This window comes from Drosophila willistoni (genome assembly GCF_018902025.1).
Source record: "Drosophila willistoni isolate 14030-0811.24 chromosome 2L unlocalized genomic scaffold, UCI_dwil_1.1 Seg168, whole genome shotgun sequence".
Lineage (NCBI taxonomy): Eukaryota > Metazoa > Arthropoda > Insecta > Diptera > Drosophilidae > Drosophila > Drosophila willistoni.
The window spans coordinates 715485-733327 of NW_025814047.1; the positions used below are offsets into that span (position 1 = coordinate 715485).

Consider the following 17843-nt stretch of genomic DNA (forward strand, 5'->3'; position numbering starts at 1 on the left):
TAGTCATAGATCACAAATATTAAATTAAAGGATTCTATATTTGTACACTAAATCATGTTAAGGACTGCTTTGAATTAGCCACAAAAAATTGGTTATTTATGGTGAAACTATTTTCAAATCTTTTATTGAAAAACATAAATCAGTCTTTCATATTTTCACCCCAATTTCTTAATAGAAACTATTTACGCGTTTTATACCATGCAGTGAGAAGGGTATATTGAAGACAACAAAATATATGTAAGAAGCAATCCCATACAGAAGATATACATTCTATATTGTACATTTTATTCTTGATCAGTATCAACAGTCGAGTTGATTTATCCAAATTTGTCTGTTCGTCTGGATGGACAACTAGTTGCTAGCAATATCAAATGTGGTCTATATAGACTTTCATTCATACCCATTTCGCACTATATATTTAGATTAGTAAAAGTATTGTACTTAAAATTTGCAACTTAAAAACTAATATTTTTTGTGAATATCTATTAGCATATCAAATTTAAACACAAAATCAAATGTTATGAGTGTAAACTTATTTTACTAGCTGAACTATTTAGAAGGATTTTCTCGTTCACAGTGCTAAAATACCAGTGGACTTGTATGAGAGAGCGAGATAGCTTGCTATACGGCATGAGTAAGGAATTTAATATGTGGTTTTATGAATTTGAAATTGTGGTTTCAACTGGAGCATGGTATACCGAAGTCGGTGTAAAGGCTAACTTACTTTATTAATTTTTAAATCAAAGAACGCAATAAAAATATATAAAAGAAATAAGAATAACAATAAGAAATACGTGAATTTAGAAATGGGAATTCGTTTTAGAACTATTTTTCAGAAATTGGTTTTAGTTTGAAGAATTACTAGTCATTTTAGACAGCTTTAGAGAGTTTCTAGCAAACTAAATGACAAATTAGAATGGACTCGAATTTTGTGTATGTTTTCCAAAGAGTATGAAATGGAGAAAAAAATCAAAGTGCTCCATTTGCCGTGCGTGTTACATGTGTGTGTGTGTGAGTGTGCGTGTGAGTGTGCGTGTGTGCCAGGGGTTTGTCAGATCAGAGACACAGGCAACAACAGTAAAATTATTGAAATATTGTCAATCAGTGTGATACTCAAAGTCTTTAGCCGTAAGATCAGATAAGGTGCGACTATATTCCTGACTCGTACTGTAGTAGAGCTCATGCACACAACCACATAAATGTATGCATACATTTTGATTGTATTTTATCATGGCTAAAATGTCATATTAAAATAAAATAAAATTTCAGGAAAAAAAACAGCAACAACAACAACAACAACGAAATGGAAAACATAAGGGGGGAAAAAACCAAAACACACAAAAACGAGCAAAAAATATGTTTTGCAACTCAGAAATTTAATATGATCACTAAAGTGAAAGTAAGCAATATATATACATGTATATGTGTATAGAGGTGTGTTAGTGTGTGTGTGTGTGTGTGTGTGACATGTGCATGACCGCGTATGCCCCTCAGAAGGCTATCATGAAGGGCATCCTTATATGTATGTATGTATGTATGGAAATTTCATAAAAAGCATTCATTTTTTTTTCTTTCTTTTTTTTTCATTTTAATTTTGTTTTGTGAGGTTTCCGCATTACAACAACTAAATCTACTTGGACACTGGACAACAAAAGTGAACAAAACAAAGAGTAAATTAATCAAATTAGTAAATTTTAACATCACATTCATCAAATGTCATTCATCAATTTTAATGAAAAACTCATAACTCTTCAACTAATATTTGCTAAAAATATATTATTTTAAATAAACTTCTAAGCCCAAACTTGCAAATTAGGTTTCGTATTATTATGGGACTAATCATGCAAACTATTTTTAAAAGGTTTAATTTTAGTAATCTATTTTGCCAGTATGTATTTCTCTTTAAAATAGATTGTTTAATAAGAAAAGTCTTTGAAATATTTCAACTCTTTTAACTTGACAACATTTTATACTTGTTTAAAAAATCGTTTATAAGCTATGGCAAATCAATTTTGAAATGCCAATTGTTCTTTTTTTTCGTTCCATCTCTTTTGTAACTTTTTATTTTCTTTTTGTATGAAAAAGGATTTAAGAAAGTGATCTTTTATATTATAAAGATAACAAAGATCGTTTGGAGTTCATAATTTATTACCTTATTTTGTGATATTAAATTTAAATAAGATTGAAAATTGAAGTTAAGAAAAATTTCAAAATTGGGTTAACAGCTTCTTAAAAGTGATCTAATTTATTAAATAAGATTCCCTTTCTTCAAAAATGAATAGAGTTTAAGGTAAAATTGAAAAAAACCGACAACATTGAAGCAATGCCCGTTCCATTTAAACTGGGAAGCTTTCTAAAAAGGACTATTGAGCGAATTTCTCGTCGGATTAAAGTTAGATTTCCAGATTATGAACGTGCAAGTTGATCCATCAGTCATATTTATTTTTTAAGTTTTATATTATCAAGTTAAGATAGGAGCTAATAGTCGTAAATTAAGTAAAATTATGAAAATGAAGCAAGGATGCTCATTCTAGGCAAACATACACAACATTGGCCTACAGAAATGAGCCAAACACCAGACTTAGAGAGATCAAAGTACTATGTTCTTACAGATTCTAGTAAGCTGAATCTGAATCCGTGATCCATATATTCACATTGGTTCTCGATTTATGAAATTATAATTCATAGCAAAGGATATCCAAAATATCGAATAATTCGTAAAATTGTAACCTTCTAATTAGTTTACTGATTAATTTTCCTTTCTCTCGAAAAATGCAACTATTTGACATAAGTTTCACTTTTTACGACTACCCCAATTGATGGGCTACAAAATATTAATAATTTTTTTCTTTTCAAAATATCAAAGTGGAAAATGCAAGTTGAAAATGTGCAATTTAAATTACTATATTATAACCGAAAAAAATTTGCCATCTGTGTATTTATGACATCGGCATTAAATGCTTATATAATGTTTATTATATTGTTTATCACATATGAATGGAATAAAATAGTTAGTTATAGATAGATGCATTAGGTGGCATAAGTTTCTTTTGGTTCCAACAATTGCACAATTCCTTGTTTAGTTGCATAAACATTAAAATCATTTTATTGACCCTCATGGGTAGCCATAAACCATAAACCCCATAAAACCGTAAACATTGCTTTGCACTTAACTGAATAATAATGTTTGTTTCAAATGGGGGGGGGCGGCGGCGAGGGGTGTGGTGTGTGTGTGTGTGTGTGTGGGTCGGGTGGTAAAGGGGCGGGGGCCTGGCATGATCAAAGTACATATAGCTCCCATATAACTGCATATTGCCTTGACATTTAATCAAAATGTCAAGCTTTTGTGAGGTCGAAGCTTTCCCCAAAAGCTTTGTCTCCCAACAAAATACAAAAATGAAACCTGTAGGACAGTGTTGATTGCAATATGTAAATGGCAATGTTTTTTTTCGAAAGGATTTCATGTAAAGGAAAACAAAGGTCAGACGCCTTGTCTTAATTTGCCTTTAATGAAAAAAAAAAATAAAACCAGGTGAAGCATGTCCTCAGCTTTCAGCTTGATCATTAAGACAAAACTAAAACTGTATATCACAAGAGACAGGACAGAAGAGGACAGTAGATGGAGAGGGGGTAGATGGAGAGGAGAACTGTATGCCAAGGTGACGATGTTACCTGGCCAACACGCAAGGCTCCCTCTGTCTCTCTGTCTCTTTCATTGTGTGTTAGAATTCAAAGTCAGGCAACATCAGTTATTGCTGTTGTTTTGTGCCACGTTGTTGGTAGTTGATTCTTTTCTTTTTAGCCAAAACGTCAAAGCCAAAAGAATCTGAGGAGTCCCAAAGAGATGGCGGTTGGCGGTTGGTTGGCTGGATGGCCAGCCATATGCGGAAACGCAATTTTGTCGTTATTTATGGACCTTGCCGCACATGCAACATGCACGCTGACCGTAGCAACTGATGCTGTTGCTGCTGCCTCCGCTATAACAGGATGGAGCTAAAGTTCTGTGTCTACTTTTCTGTGTGTGTTTGTGTGTGTGTTGCAGATGCAGATGCGATGCCGATGCCGATGCCAAACCAATGCCGATGCCGATGCTTAGATGCAGATGACTTAGTTGTGCAGGCAGCAGCAGCAGAAGAAACAGAAACAGCAGCACCTTGCCTCTGGAGGTGCCTTCCAACTCACTCGCCTTGGTTTTTCGCCTGGCCGTCGTAACGGTTCTCTATTAGATTAATTTATATTCAAATTTTTATTACTTGCGCATACCAAATGATTCCCTGGCATCCATGTTGTTGTTGCTGTTACCGATGTTGCTGCTGCCGCTGCTGCTGCTGCTGCCCATGCTCTAAAATGAATTGCACATCCGCGTGGACGATGGCGGAGGCATTTGGGTACGGGTACGGGTACGGGTTGGTTCGGGTGTTATTAGCTCGCCTACTTGCACATTCGATGCACGCCAAATGCTGGAGCAGCACCAGCCACCAGCCACCATCGCCATCACCATCAGCAATAACGTATAGAAAGAAACAGTTACAACGGAAGCTGTCATTCCACTGGGAATGGTGTGACAAAAGGGGGGATGTATCAGGTAAGAGGAGAACCCAGAGGATGAGGAGGACTCTGTGTGTTGGTTTTTTTTTTTTTCATCTTTCTTTTTAGCTTGGGGAATGCGAATGCGCTGGCGTGGTTTGGCTTGGCTTGGCTTGGCTTGGCCTGGCCTATCGCCATAATTAACAGTAAAACGACCAAACCAGCGGTTAATTCAAAATGCATGAGAAATGCAAATGACAAACGTTGATTTGAAAGGACGAGGCCGAACTAAAAACTAAAACAAAATTAAAATAAAAACAGAAACACAAAAAAGAAAAAAACCCAAGATACAACAAACTTTAACTGTGCCAATTAAGATGTTGATGTTGTAACTGAACGACCAGGTGCACGCCATTGCCGCAATTAGTCAAGATTTATGTTAAGAGATAGTCAATGATAGAGCTACATACATATAGTAAAACAGACTTCAACAAAACTCGGATTCCACGAATAATCTAACCCACATAGATTCTGATTTACACGAAATGGAATCATGGATGCCAACTTGAATAGTTTTAGTGACAAAATGCCCTTGATGCTAACATATAACAAGCTAGACAATATACTCATTCAGGGCATAGATGAAAATGGTTTTAATTGGAAATTATCTTAAGAATTTTTATTTCGAAACTAGAGTTATTCTTAACTCTACCAAACATGGGTCTTTACAAGTCTATAAAGTCTTTGGGTATTCAACGACTTATAGCTGACCAGCTACAGTTTATTCGAAAAGTTTATGGATGTCTTGAACTATGAGCTTTCAAAAGTCTCCACTTTCTACACAAGTCTTCTTAAATATTCTCTAACAACTGATATATTTTTACTCCTATCATAACAATAGCTCCATTAAAACTGTTGATTGAGTTTTTAAAACCATGAGAAAAGCTTCTGAGAGTATTCACAGAAGTCTCCAGAAACTTTAAAAAACATTTTGAATAAACATAACTAACAAGTTAAATGCTCTCTACATTTCTACACAAGTTTCAAAAAAACAAAAAATACATAATTGCGGTGTAGTATAAAACTTTACAACTGAAATTGCTTTCAAATCTCTACACAAAAGTCTCCACAAATTTAAGACACTTCCAGAATCTTCTTTTTGAAAATAATTAATAATTTTCCATAAATATTGAGTTTTCGATACAATCTAAAATGTCTCCACATCTCTACACAAGTTTCAAAAAATAAAAAAATACATAATTGCATTTTAATATAAAACTTAAAAACTGTACTGCACCTAAAAGTGCTTCCAAATCTCTACACACAAGTCTCCACAAATTTAAGACACTTCCATAATATTCTTATCGAAAAAAATTAATCATTTTCCATAAATATTGAGTTTTTAATACAATCTAAAATGTCTCCTCATCTCTACACAAGTTTCTACAAAACAAAAATTAAACCAAATTTGTCTTTTCAACAATAAAATAATGAAAAGTGTTATTTTTAAACTAAACTGTGAAATGTCTCCACGTTACGTGTAGAGAACACGTGTTCCTACAATCATTTTAAAAATAAACGAACAATTCCTTAAGCGTTAAAAAGTCTCCACAAAGAGATAATAGCTTGACATTACGAGTTAAACGACCATCCAAATCGATTTATGAACAACTCTCCATCAAAGTCTCCAAAAATCCCCCAAAGTAGGCAAGACAAAGTAATTGAAAATCTATGATATTTGCTCTTGTGATTCCCAACTGATTTTGAACACATTTTTCTTAGTATTTATAGCAATAATAATTGTTGAGAATGTTAATTTTCGCTTCACTTACCTTTGTAAATGCTCTTCGACTCCCGCTGGCAATGCGCCATCAGACACTATATATACTGGTTGGCCGGTGGCACTTGTGGTTGGGGCATATGGCAGACCCGCTTGGACCACAACTTGACCATCAGAGACCAGACTATCAATATCACCGCCCGAATAGATCTCCAGTCCCTTTTGATCTGTGGTCGAGTAGATCACTGTTTTGCTTCCATCATTGTAGATCAAATCGATATGTTTGTCCGTCTGATACAGATCCGGATCGAGCTTCTGTGGCACAGCGAGATGTGGCAATTGCTTAACGTTGACATTGACCCCACCATTCGGATCGGAGGTGGTATAGATTATGGAGCCAGCGGCACTGGCTGCCGCCGCTGCTGCTGCCGCATGCTTCTTATGATCCTCATAGATATCGGCCTCAGTCTTGATCACATTATTATCGTTGCTATAGTGCAGAACAGATGCATCCAAGGGCAGGGGAGACGTCTGATAGACAGCCTGATGATGATCGTTATTCAGCTTCTGGGCTTGATTGTACATGGCAATGGCGACAGCATTGTCATTGGGCATCAGTTTCGTCGGATCGTTGACAATGCGAGTGAGTATATGCTCGCCAGCCTCATTCCTCGACAGGATGTGATGCTCTCCATTGATAATCTCACGTGAAATAATCTGCTGCTGTTCGCCATTAGGTCCCACAACGCGAATAATTTGATTCTCATCGAATTCGATGCGGGCCAGTGGTTGATTATCTGCCTGTTGCTGCTGTTGTTGTTGCTGCTGCTGCTGCTGCTGTTGCTGTTGTTGCTGCTGCTGCTGCTGTTGCTGTGAACTGAGCTGGGCTGCAATTCTAGCATCTATAACATCATCTGGACCACCACCGCCTCCTCCATCCGCTGGCATTACCACTTTCGGTGTTTCATATATGAAAACAGCCTCTTTGTCATAGAGTTTGGATGAATCTGTATGCAAGTCCAGGACATTCACATTTGTCATTGTGGCCAGCTCTGGTTGCGGGCTATCCGGAGAACGATGCATGGTGGTTAACAAAGGAACACCGTTGGCCGCCAGTGGTGAACTATTGCTGCTGGTTGCCACAATATTGGCACCGCCTTGCTGTATGGGCGAGAGTGAGGCGTCACTTAAGTGACCAACAACTCCGACTCCAACGCCGACTCCGACTCCAACACCGACACCCACTCCGACTCCGCCACCAATACGACTGTGTGGATGTTGATGCAATGTGTGGGCGTGTCCGTGGGCGGACAACGAGAGTTCGTTGGACGTGATGACACTCGTTGTGGCGGTGGATGTGGACATATTATATATATAAAAGAATTATATAGAAAAGGCGATTTCTCTTATTTCGCTTGCGTCTGGCTTAATGAACTAATTTGAACTTGATTCTGGATTGCACTCGTTCAGTTTGTTATGGAAATGAAGTTGATGATATTTGTTGTTGTTCTTCGTGTTGTTGTATTTGTTGTTATTTGTGGTGTTGGTGGTGGTGGTGGTGGCAAGTTTGTTGTTCTGAGTATAAACATAATAATATCACTTAAATGGTTTTCGAAGGCACTTGGATCTTGTTGCTGTTGCTGTTGCTGTTTCTGCTGCTATTGTTAGGTTTTGTGTTGCTGTTGCTGCTCTTTCAATATCGTAGTTTTATGGCACTAAGGAACTTGCAACATACACAAACTCCACGCTCCACTTTTGACTTCCTCTTTCGTTGTAATTTCAGCCCAACTGTAATAAAAGAAATATATAAAAACAGGAAATATGTTAATAATGGCATACAAAAATTTATAAATTAGTCAAACTAAGTTAAATTGCATCTACTATGCATTAAATCTAAGGCCAATTTGTTTAAAGTTGGTTAACTTTCGATCGATTTTAAAGCAAATATAATAAATTTTAATTGATTCAGTCTGTAGAGTTTTCAATAATTGAGTACAATATACTGGGTTGGAATAATAACAAGATTGATTGTTTCTATATTAAGATCGATGTTTTTATATCTATCAATTGACCTCTCTCAAGTATGCAAACCTAATTTGCTTTGTAATTCTCAACCAGTTGTAGCTTTAAAGAATTAGAAATAAAGTTCGAAATTGCAAAATTTGCTAATTTAAATTCGTTTTAATCTAAATAGCATTGTTTCCAATTTTCAAAAGCTACTTTCAATACATAAATTTATCCATACATAGATCTTTTCTATGAAAATACCATATAAATTGAAAAAGGTTCCATTAATTTTCCTCTATTTAGATAGAAAAATCTTTTTCGAATCTTTCTAGAATGAAAAAATGTTGCAAAAGCGTTTCCCTCCAAAAAATATCGATAAAAATGTGATAATACATTCAAGTTATACATATATAGTTTTCATATTCCGAAAACATGATAACCCCCAGAGCATATTAATTTATGCCGAGTTTGCATAAAAAACCAAAAATTTCATCAAAATATATTGCAAAGAACATCTAACAATATGTCAAAGTTATTTCTGTATATTCCTCTTTCAACAAAACAGAATTTTACTCAGAGTGGAGGAAATGAAATATGACGAACCTTTAAAGTAGGTTTTTCGATTAATTTAATCTTATTAAAAGAATGTAACTATAATACAAAAGTTAAATAAATTCCAAACACAACTAGATAAAATATAAAAGTTAAAAACATATTAAATAAAGAACAAAATTTCAGATGAATGCTCAAAAAAAAGATAAAAATAAGCAGAGGATCAGGGCTAACTTCGAAAAAGTCGTATTTCTGAGAAAACGACCTACAAACTTAGACTGGAGCAATGCGGCGCATATAATGCAATATTATCGCCGTTTTATATGACAGCTACTAAATATGGTTATCGGATTTTAGTCAACATTACCAGAGTTTAGTATCTCGATCCTAGAAATAAGCTAGAGTAACTTTACATTAAAGGTTTTCTTTCCTTTTTCCTTTATAATAACATGTCAATTATTTGTACAAGCAAGTTTTGTTTGTTTTCAAAGATTCTGTATTTTATTTGACTATATTTCAATCAAAGGAAAGTATATAATTAGTTCCACAAAAATTACATTGAATAAACCTTCAAATCGATTTTTTGAACCAGTTTCATCCGTTAATGAAGGGTTAATTTGAACAGACATTTAAATATCCCAGATGGAAAGCCTATGCCTAATAACACTGTTATCCTTACTTAAACATTAGCTTTAATGAAGCATTTATATTACTGGAAATGAAGCACATATTGAATTCAATTGAATTGCCAGAGTTCTAGAGTCTTAGGCAGTAGGCTAATAACCTGAGCGTTGTGATAATCGTAAAAAAGCAGAAATATTGTTCTGACCAACATTATTTTTCAAATGAGACCTATGTATATGATATAGTCATCCGATATTCATGAAACTTGGTATAGTAATTAAACTACCATATAATATTGTATGACAATTGCGTAAATTATTTATTTATTGATGAAATTTGGCACAAGCGTTAATAGATATATAAAACTGACAAATATTAATATGTCAATAGCTTTGAAAATAACAAAGATTTTAAAAAATAATTCATGACCTATTCTTGACCTATTCACTATTCTTGATGATATATTGATCCTATTCGTCGGAATCCGAAATATACAACCCACAGCATATATAAATATACTAAGAACTTTTACTTTTGAGACTCCATAGGACAAGCGCCCAAGTGGTCACCTTTTCTCCTTAAAGTAACTATTGAATTTACTTAGAAGCAATAACTATAATAAATTTTTTTTTTTAATTAATTAATTTAGATTATGCATATGTAAAACATTAGCAGTTACCCAATAACACTTGATAATTTAAAGTTTTGATTTGTTGCTCAAAAATGTCGAACCATTTTAGATTTCAAACACTCGACAAATCGTAAGATTTTAAGGGACTCTCAAGTTAACTCAAATAGACTTTATATTCTTTTTGCAAGAGTAAAAACTGAAATTTTTAATAATAAATAGCCACCTACTAATATTTAAAAGCTGTCTTCTTTATTTGCCTAAAGGCCAGGAAGGGCTAAGAACATTTAACCAAGTTAACTCAAACTAAAATCCATTATTAATGGCTAGAAAAATTCTGTTTACTTTTGTTGTGCATACGTTTGTTTAAGTCTTAAATATTAATGACACTTGATTCTAAATAGGAAATGCTATGCTTATTACGGCAAGTGTCACAAACGGCAGACTTCTTCCAAAAGTAAATAAATATAAACTATGATAACAAACTGGAAATGCAGTCTGCTTGGCGCCTTTTTTTAATTGTGCGGCAACAACGAGTTCAAACGTCACCAGCGTCACCGGCGTCCAAAAGCGAGCAAACATACATACATACATACGTATATACAAATAAGCAAACAAACAAACAAACAATCAACTGATATGGAAACAGAAACCGCTAAACTGGCAATCAAGTTAGGCGGGTGGCGGATGCGGAAGAGGCAGTCGGACGGCAGACAGACATACAGAGTAGGCAGACCGGCAGACGGCACAAAAGGGGCAAACAAAACCCAGACACAGACCCAGACCCAGAGCCAGAGTCAAACCGAAAACCAAACCCAGACCCAGATTGGCCCAAGTCGGCGTCAACTTGCTGCGACACGTGCCCGTCGAACTAGTTTGACTCCTTCGCAAATGTCAAACGTGTAACTGCATAACTCAACTCATCACATCAACAACAATAACAGCAGCAGCAGCAGCAGCAGCGGCGGCAGCAGCAACAACAGGTGGAAGCAGAAGCGGCTAAAAAGCAAACGCCAACATCGGCATCGACGCTAACGTTGGCAGCGCTGTCAACTCTGCCTCTTCTCTCTGCCTTATTTGTGTGCGATGTTGTTTTTTGTTTACAACGGCTTTTTGTGTGAAATTAAACAGCCCCCCCACAACACACAAACTCACACACATCAACACACAAACACACACACACACACTATACCACCAGCCCACAATCTGCCCCAGCAACAACAAACAACAACTAACCAGTCAGTCCATCAGCTGTTAATAGTCCAGAATCTCTCATTCTGACTTAGTTTTATCTGCTTCTGCTGCTACACAAAACATGTTTATGAGGGATTTTGAAACGAAAACCAAACCAAACGAAACCAAACCAAACCAAACAAACAAAACAACATCGACACCAGCAACAAGTTGCTGCTGCCTCAGAACAGGTACCGGTAGCCAGACCCATGCCCAGACAACAACAACAACAACAGCAGCAGCAGCAGCAACAATAAGCAACCAGCGCCAATCCTTGACCTAATCCAGAAGTTGGCCTGACTTTCTGGTTCCTGGCAGTCGTTTGGTTGGTCGGTCGATCGGTCGCTTGGTCGGTCGTCCAGGTCCAGGTTCAGTTTCAGGTTCAGGTTGTATGTAGTATTTTCTTATTTGATGATAAAGCCCCACACACACCAAATTTGCCGCTGCCGCTGCTGCTGCTGCTGTTGCCTCAGCAAAGTTCATGCTGCCCGCTGCCTTTTTGTGCTGGGATGTGGATAAACTTGTTTTGTTCCTCGTTGATGTTGATGTTGCTGGTGCTGGTGCTGCTGCTGCCGCTGCTGATGCTGGTTTTTGTGTCGGGGGTTCCGTTAGTAGGTGAGGTCAGTGTCATGTGGCGTGCTTTATAGACTAGTTTTTGGCACACACTCACATTATTTTGTACACAAACACACATGATGCACCATCAGCCAGTCAACCAGCCAACCCGCCAGCTGCTAAAGCCGACTGCGACGCCGAACCGGTCAATATTGCTAATGGTGATGATGATGATGATGATGCTGATGATGCTGATGATTTGCCATTGCCTTTACCTTTTGCCCAGCGCGTGGCATGCAAAAGATTCTCAAAATCCGATTAGACATGCTAAGAGACTCTTTCTCTATCTCTCTCTGTCTCTCTGTATCTTCGCCTCGCTTTGGTAGAAAGTAGAAAAGACAATTAGGAAACAATTAAACTAGTAGAAGTTGATTCCAATGGAATTGGGGTCAATATTATTGGGTAGTAGTTGAACGACGATGACGTATCTAAATTCCCTGAGGGCCACTTTAGAATTGGATTTGAAATTAAAGTCGATGGTGGATATCTTTTGTGCTGGACCCTCAGGTGATTATTTGCATCAATGAAAGAGAGTGGCCCCTAGAAGATTAATGCCATCGTGAAACAGAGACAGAGACTGAGCATAGACTAGAGCGGAAGGGAGAGCAGCAGTAGTTGTAGGGAAAAGGTAATAAAATAAAAAAAAAGAAAACAAAAACAATTTCATTCTATTATTCCTAAGAAAGCATTTATTTAATTGAATTTCGTTAAGCAAATGAATTGGCAAACTCTAGACATTTTTCGAATGGTCATTGCAATGAAAGGTGAAGGTAACGAAATTCTACAAAAGAAACTCCAAGTTGCTTATGTTGCAAGTAATAAATGAACAAAACGGATATGGAAGTCTCTCTTTTGGGAATTACTAAAATACATTCCCAACTATAAACTGTAGTATAAAAACTTCGCTCTTGTCCTTCCCCGCTCGTTATTGAATGTAATCATCTTTATCTTAACCTATCCGGATTTCTTTTTATATGTAACCTATTACCTTATTACATTTAATATTTTCGATTTCTTTAGTTTTATTTATGTTTATATACATATGTAATACGCCTTTGCCCTTAGATCGGAGTGGGTAGAGATTGCAACACTAACTTTACTTAGGGTTATTCGTAACACGCCCGGGCCTGGTGTCATATGGGCCACTTGTTCCTACTGATCGTTATACGACTACGTCTATACTAAATTTTACACCAAAAAAGGTCTTAAATACAGAATTAGGAAATAAGGAAACCCATTCGAAAGGTAGCAGCTCAAGCAGTTCATGTTCTTAAATGTTTTCAATGTTCTTAATACAGGATACTATCCTGACAATAGACAAGGGATATTTAAAAACTGTAAAAAAAAGGTTTGTTTATATTATTCCAACAGATTTTTTCGATTGACAAATTATCTATGGCTATATCTATTTATAATCCCTTCCAAGATTTCTAGCCTTTTTGATTTCTAAGATCTAAAACTTATTGGAACATATTTATAAATATAGTGATAACTTGAAACTTAATACGATCTTATAATTTGGTATAAGGATTGGTATAAGGTAAAAGACTTCTTATAATCAAATCCAAAACACAGAAATATTTTGATTTTTCTTATTATCTTTTGAAATTTTGCGGCTTAGACAAAACAAAAAAAAAACATTTTTAGATATTTGCCTAATAAAAGGCCAGGCTAAAAAAAATTCTTGATAAAAGCAGTAAGAAAAAATAAGTGTTCAAAGTAGCTTGCAACAAAGTATTGCTTCTAGTAACTTTGGTACAAGTTTGATTCTTTGAAAACTGTTCAAAATAAATTTTTTCTTTATTTATATGAATCGAAATAGATACTTTTGAGTAAAAAATACGCAAAGGTTTTTTTAGGTGGCTAACTTGGGAAATTTTCACACATATATTCCATTACCAACACATGTATGAGAATTCTGTACAATAAAGGTTCCAAAAATTTAAATAAACCCTTCTTTAAAATAATCTTCAATTAAGAAATAAATTTTGGCCAATTTATTTCACAATTCTATGGACCAAATTTTAAACCAAATTTTTCCTTAATAATTTTTTCAATGGACACAAAATATGATCTTCATTTAATAGATATTTAAATTTTGGTGCTTTTTTTTTAATCCTGAAAATTATTTATTTTAAACATACTTTATTTTCTACTGAAAATGAGGGAATTCTCTAATAGTTTCTTGAATAGTCGCAAAAGGTCTTTAGCAGTTGAGTTATCGATTCTAATAGAAAAATTTAGACAATAATAATCCATAAAACTGATTTAGCTATAGAAAATAATTAGAATCTGTTTCAAAAACCACCGATAAGATTATCAAAGTTTTCTAAACTGTCTACTTTAGGTTGAAGATACGTATTAAGTACATTTTAAAATACTTCCAAAGATATTGCAAACTAAAATCTGATTAAAATCAAAGTAAATTTTTCAAATTAAACTTAGAACCGATTATCTATTGTTACCATAAAAACAATTGACATGAGTTATATATTACTATTAAGCTAACTGCTTTTTTATATTATATATCATAGATTGATCAACTTGGAAATTTGTAATAACAATTTTAAATGAATATTTATTTATTAATCATGACTAGGCCTTCGACTTGTAGCACAATTACCCACAGCAGCAGCAATATCAATACCCCTTGAGCATATATAGACAACGCCTACGATAATTCTATTCCCCCCTTTTTTTCATTCTCATACACACACACACACACACAGACACAGATACCAACATTGTCTCTGTGTATCAATTGAAGTCTTCCTATTGCCTATTCTTTCTAATTTTATTTTACTCTGTCTCAATCTCTGGGCATATCATCAAAGCAATGGAATATCATTTCAAAGCCCATTAAGATTTGACATAATTTAATCAGCCATTTGATTTTACCATATACCCTTAGCCCAATCATTGAGAGACCCAAAAAAAAAAAAAACAATACAAAAACAAAAAAGAAAGAAAAAATGAGCAAACGCAAGGTAACCCTAAGCCATCAACGGTCAAAACCTGGGCATCAATAAGCCAAGTTAAAGGCAACCAGCCAACCCCGGGACAAAAAGAGTCTGAGGCTCAGTCTCAGTCTCAGTCTCAGTCTCGGTCTTGGTCTGGGGGAATGAGGCATGGGGAATTGGGTATGGGAATTGTATGGGATTGCAACTGAGAGTCAAAAAGGTAAGAAACGAAGAAATGAGAAGAAAGAAAAGAAAAACAATAAACGTTAACACGAACACGAAAATAAAATAACTCTCTCACGACGACGTCGACTACAACGGCAACGACGTTGAAGTTCCCCCTTTTGGCGGGGCTTTTGTGTGTGGGTTAAAATGTATCTGTGTGTAAACCGTTGTGTGTGTGTGTGTGTGTGTGTCTATCTGTGTGCGCGTTTTGTATCTTAAGATGTGTGCGTGAGTGACGACGACGACGACAATGTTCATTTTACTGTACCATAATCGCACAGCACTAAATTGATCACCATCATCAACGTGCGGCCGCTACCACCACCAACAACAACAACAAAAAAAACCCCAAAAAAAAACCGAAAAGCCAAAAAAAAAGAACGTAAAATAAAAATAATAATAATAAAAAAAAAAGAAAAGAACAACAAGAGCAGCAGCAGAGGCAAAGGCAGAGGCAGCAAAGAAAATGTAATCAGAAATACATGGGCCAAACATCCATCGATTTTCGACCAAGAAGAGGAAGAAGAAGGAGAAGAAACGAAAGAGGCAACAGTAAGAACAACAACAACACCTTTTGATACCTTTTCACTCCCGCTTTGTGTGACTCGAAGTCTCAAAATGCTCTCCCTCTAACCCACACCTATACTAATGCGCCTTTACCTGCTGCTGCTGCCGCTGTCGACGTAGCTGCTGCTGCGACGTTAACGTCGTCGTTGGCCACAAAGAGGAATGTGTGCGCAAAAGATACTAGCAGCAGCAGCAACCACCACCACCACCAACAACAACAACAACGACCATTGAGGCTGCTGCTGCTGCTGTTGTCTGCCTTACTAAACATACAAATACAGGGTGCTCTTTTCATTTTATGACTCTTATGGGTCTGATCTGTATCTGTTTGGTTTGTTAGGGAACCTTTTACCCTGCCCATGCCCATGCCCAGAGTTGCATTTGATGAGTTTATAATTACTTCTGAGTAAGTTAGTACTTACATTTACTTACATTTTGGCTTAACAGCTGCAATTCCTACAGGTAAAGTTCGTTGGTTTGTTGAAGGACTTTTTGATGTTTGTTTGTTGTTTCTTTTTTTTTGGCACTAATCGAAAAGGATTGAGCTGGGATCTATGGCACACGATCACGAATCACACAAGATTGCACTTATCACGTGTCCCAACTGGAGCCAGGAGTCAAAGAGACAGACAGAGCGAGAGAGACACAGAGAGATATAGAGTGAGAGGGAGTGATAGCTCGAGCTCAACGCATGCCAAAATGCCAAAAAAAGAAATATATATACACAAACACTAAGAAAAACCAACGAACTAACGATTGCAAAGGCTGTTGCTGCTGTATGTTGCTGGTGGGTGCACCTTTCGCCACTTTGTGCTGCTGTTGTTGTTGTTGCTGCTGTTGCTGTAGTTGTGTCTGCGTCTTGGGCTTATGGCCTATGCTTTTTTTTTTCTTTTTGGCTTACACAATGGCTTTGAGTTTGGCTTCTAATATCTGTAGATATTGTGGTATGTGAAGCTGTTGTTGTTGTTGCTGCTGCTGCTGTTGCTGTTGGTGGTGTTGCCGTAGTTGTTGCTGTTGCTGGCGGGCGGGCATAGGTTTGTGCATTTTGGAACTCACATTTGTTAACATTTGTTTTGCTTTAGGAAAACGTTGATTTATTTTTGTTTTGTTTTTTTCTTTTTGTTTTGCTGTTGTTGTTGTTTAATTGCCACGAACACGAAATGAAAAGGAATTAAATAAAGGTAAATGCGGGGGCATATTTAAGTATTTTCTCTGTTTAAACATTTTTCATAGTAGTTTCAGTTGTGTGTGTGTTGGTATACATATGTGTGTGTGTATTGCCCTGCCATGTGTATGCTCGCTGGCGTCTCTATGTATCTGTGTAGTAGTTTAATTAATATACATATATATACATATATATATATCTCTTTATTTGTGTTGTGGTTGCTTTTGTTGTTGTTCTTGGTTTGTTATTAATCACTATTTTTATTTTGAATTTTTTATTATTGCTTTCAGAGCTCAGCTTTGATGGCGTCTCATTTTAGCTCACACACACACAAACACACACGCAGACACATTTATACAAACTCTCACACACACTCACACATACACAGAGACATAGAGCTATATTTTCGAGCAGAGAGACTAACACAGACACACACACAAACACTCATACACACACACACACTCTTGCTTATACGAACGAATTTTTTCGACGTTATTTTTTTTGCTGCTGCTTCTTCTTCTTAACTGAAATTTTTTTCTTCTTCGTATTGTTTTTACCAAAAAAAAATATATATATACATATATAAAAATGGAAACACAATTTAAGCGCGTTTTTATTGTTTGATGTTTGTTTGTTTTTATGGCTTTAACACACAGACACACTCACATTGACACTCACACAGATTGGTTAATATTATATATTTTTCGCAATTTAGCGATGCTTTTTTAAGTTAATATATTGAAATCATATATAATTTTTTGTTTAGCGAAAAACTTGTCGCGAATGAACGTTGAGTCGAGTCTCGGTCTCGTCGGTTATAATGCCCAAAGAGTCAATTGGAGATTGTTCAACTGTTGAATGTTGTGTGTGCCGCCGACGCTGACGTTGACGTCGCTGCTGACGCTCCGTTCTGTTGCATTTGTAGTGGTGGGGCAAATGTGCCTGTTGCCTGTAATACGG

At 36.0% G+C, this 17843-nt stretch overlaps 1 protein-coding gene across 8 annotated transcripts in view; it reads right to left on the minus strand.

Annotated features, from left to right (window-relative positions):
- LOC6643264 (protein grainyhead) overlaps nucleotides 1-16810 on the minus strand; it is a 51914-nt gene extending 35104 nt beyond the window's left edge. For 7 of the 8 annotated variants that reach the window (XM_002066156.4, XM_015178240.3, XM_023176297.2 and 4 more), the window contains exons 1-2: nucleotides 16151-16810; nucleotides 6360-8095 (exon numbers count right to left, since the gene is read on the minus strand). In XM_002066156.4, the coding sequence (XP_002066192.2) occupies nucleotides 6360-7672 (1313 nt within the window). In that variant the 5' untranslated portion in view covers nucleotides 7673-8095; nucleotides 16151-16810. Of the gene's footprint in view, nucleotides 1-6359; nucleotides 8096-16140 lie in introns of all 8 variants that reach the window. The other variant, XM_047009697.1, reaches the window with a different exon arrangement.
- Between the last annotated feature and the right edge of the window lie 1033 nt (nucleotides 16811-17843).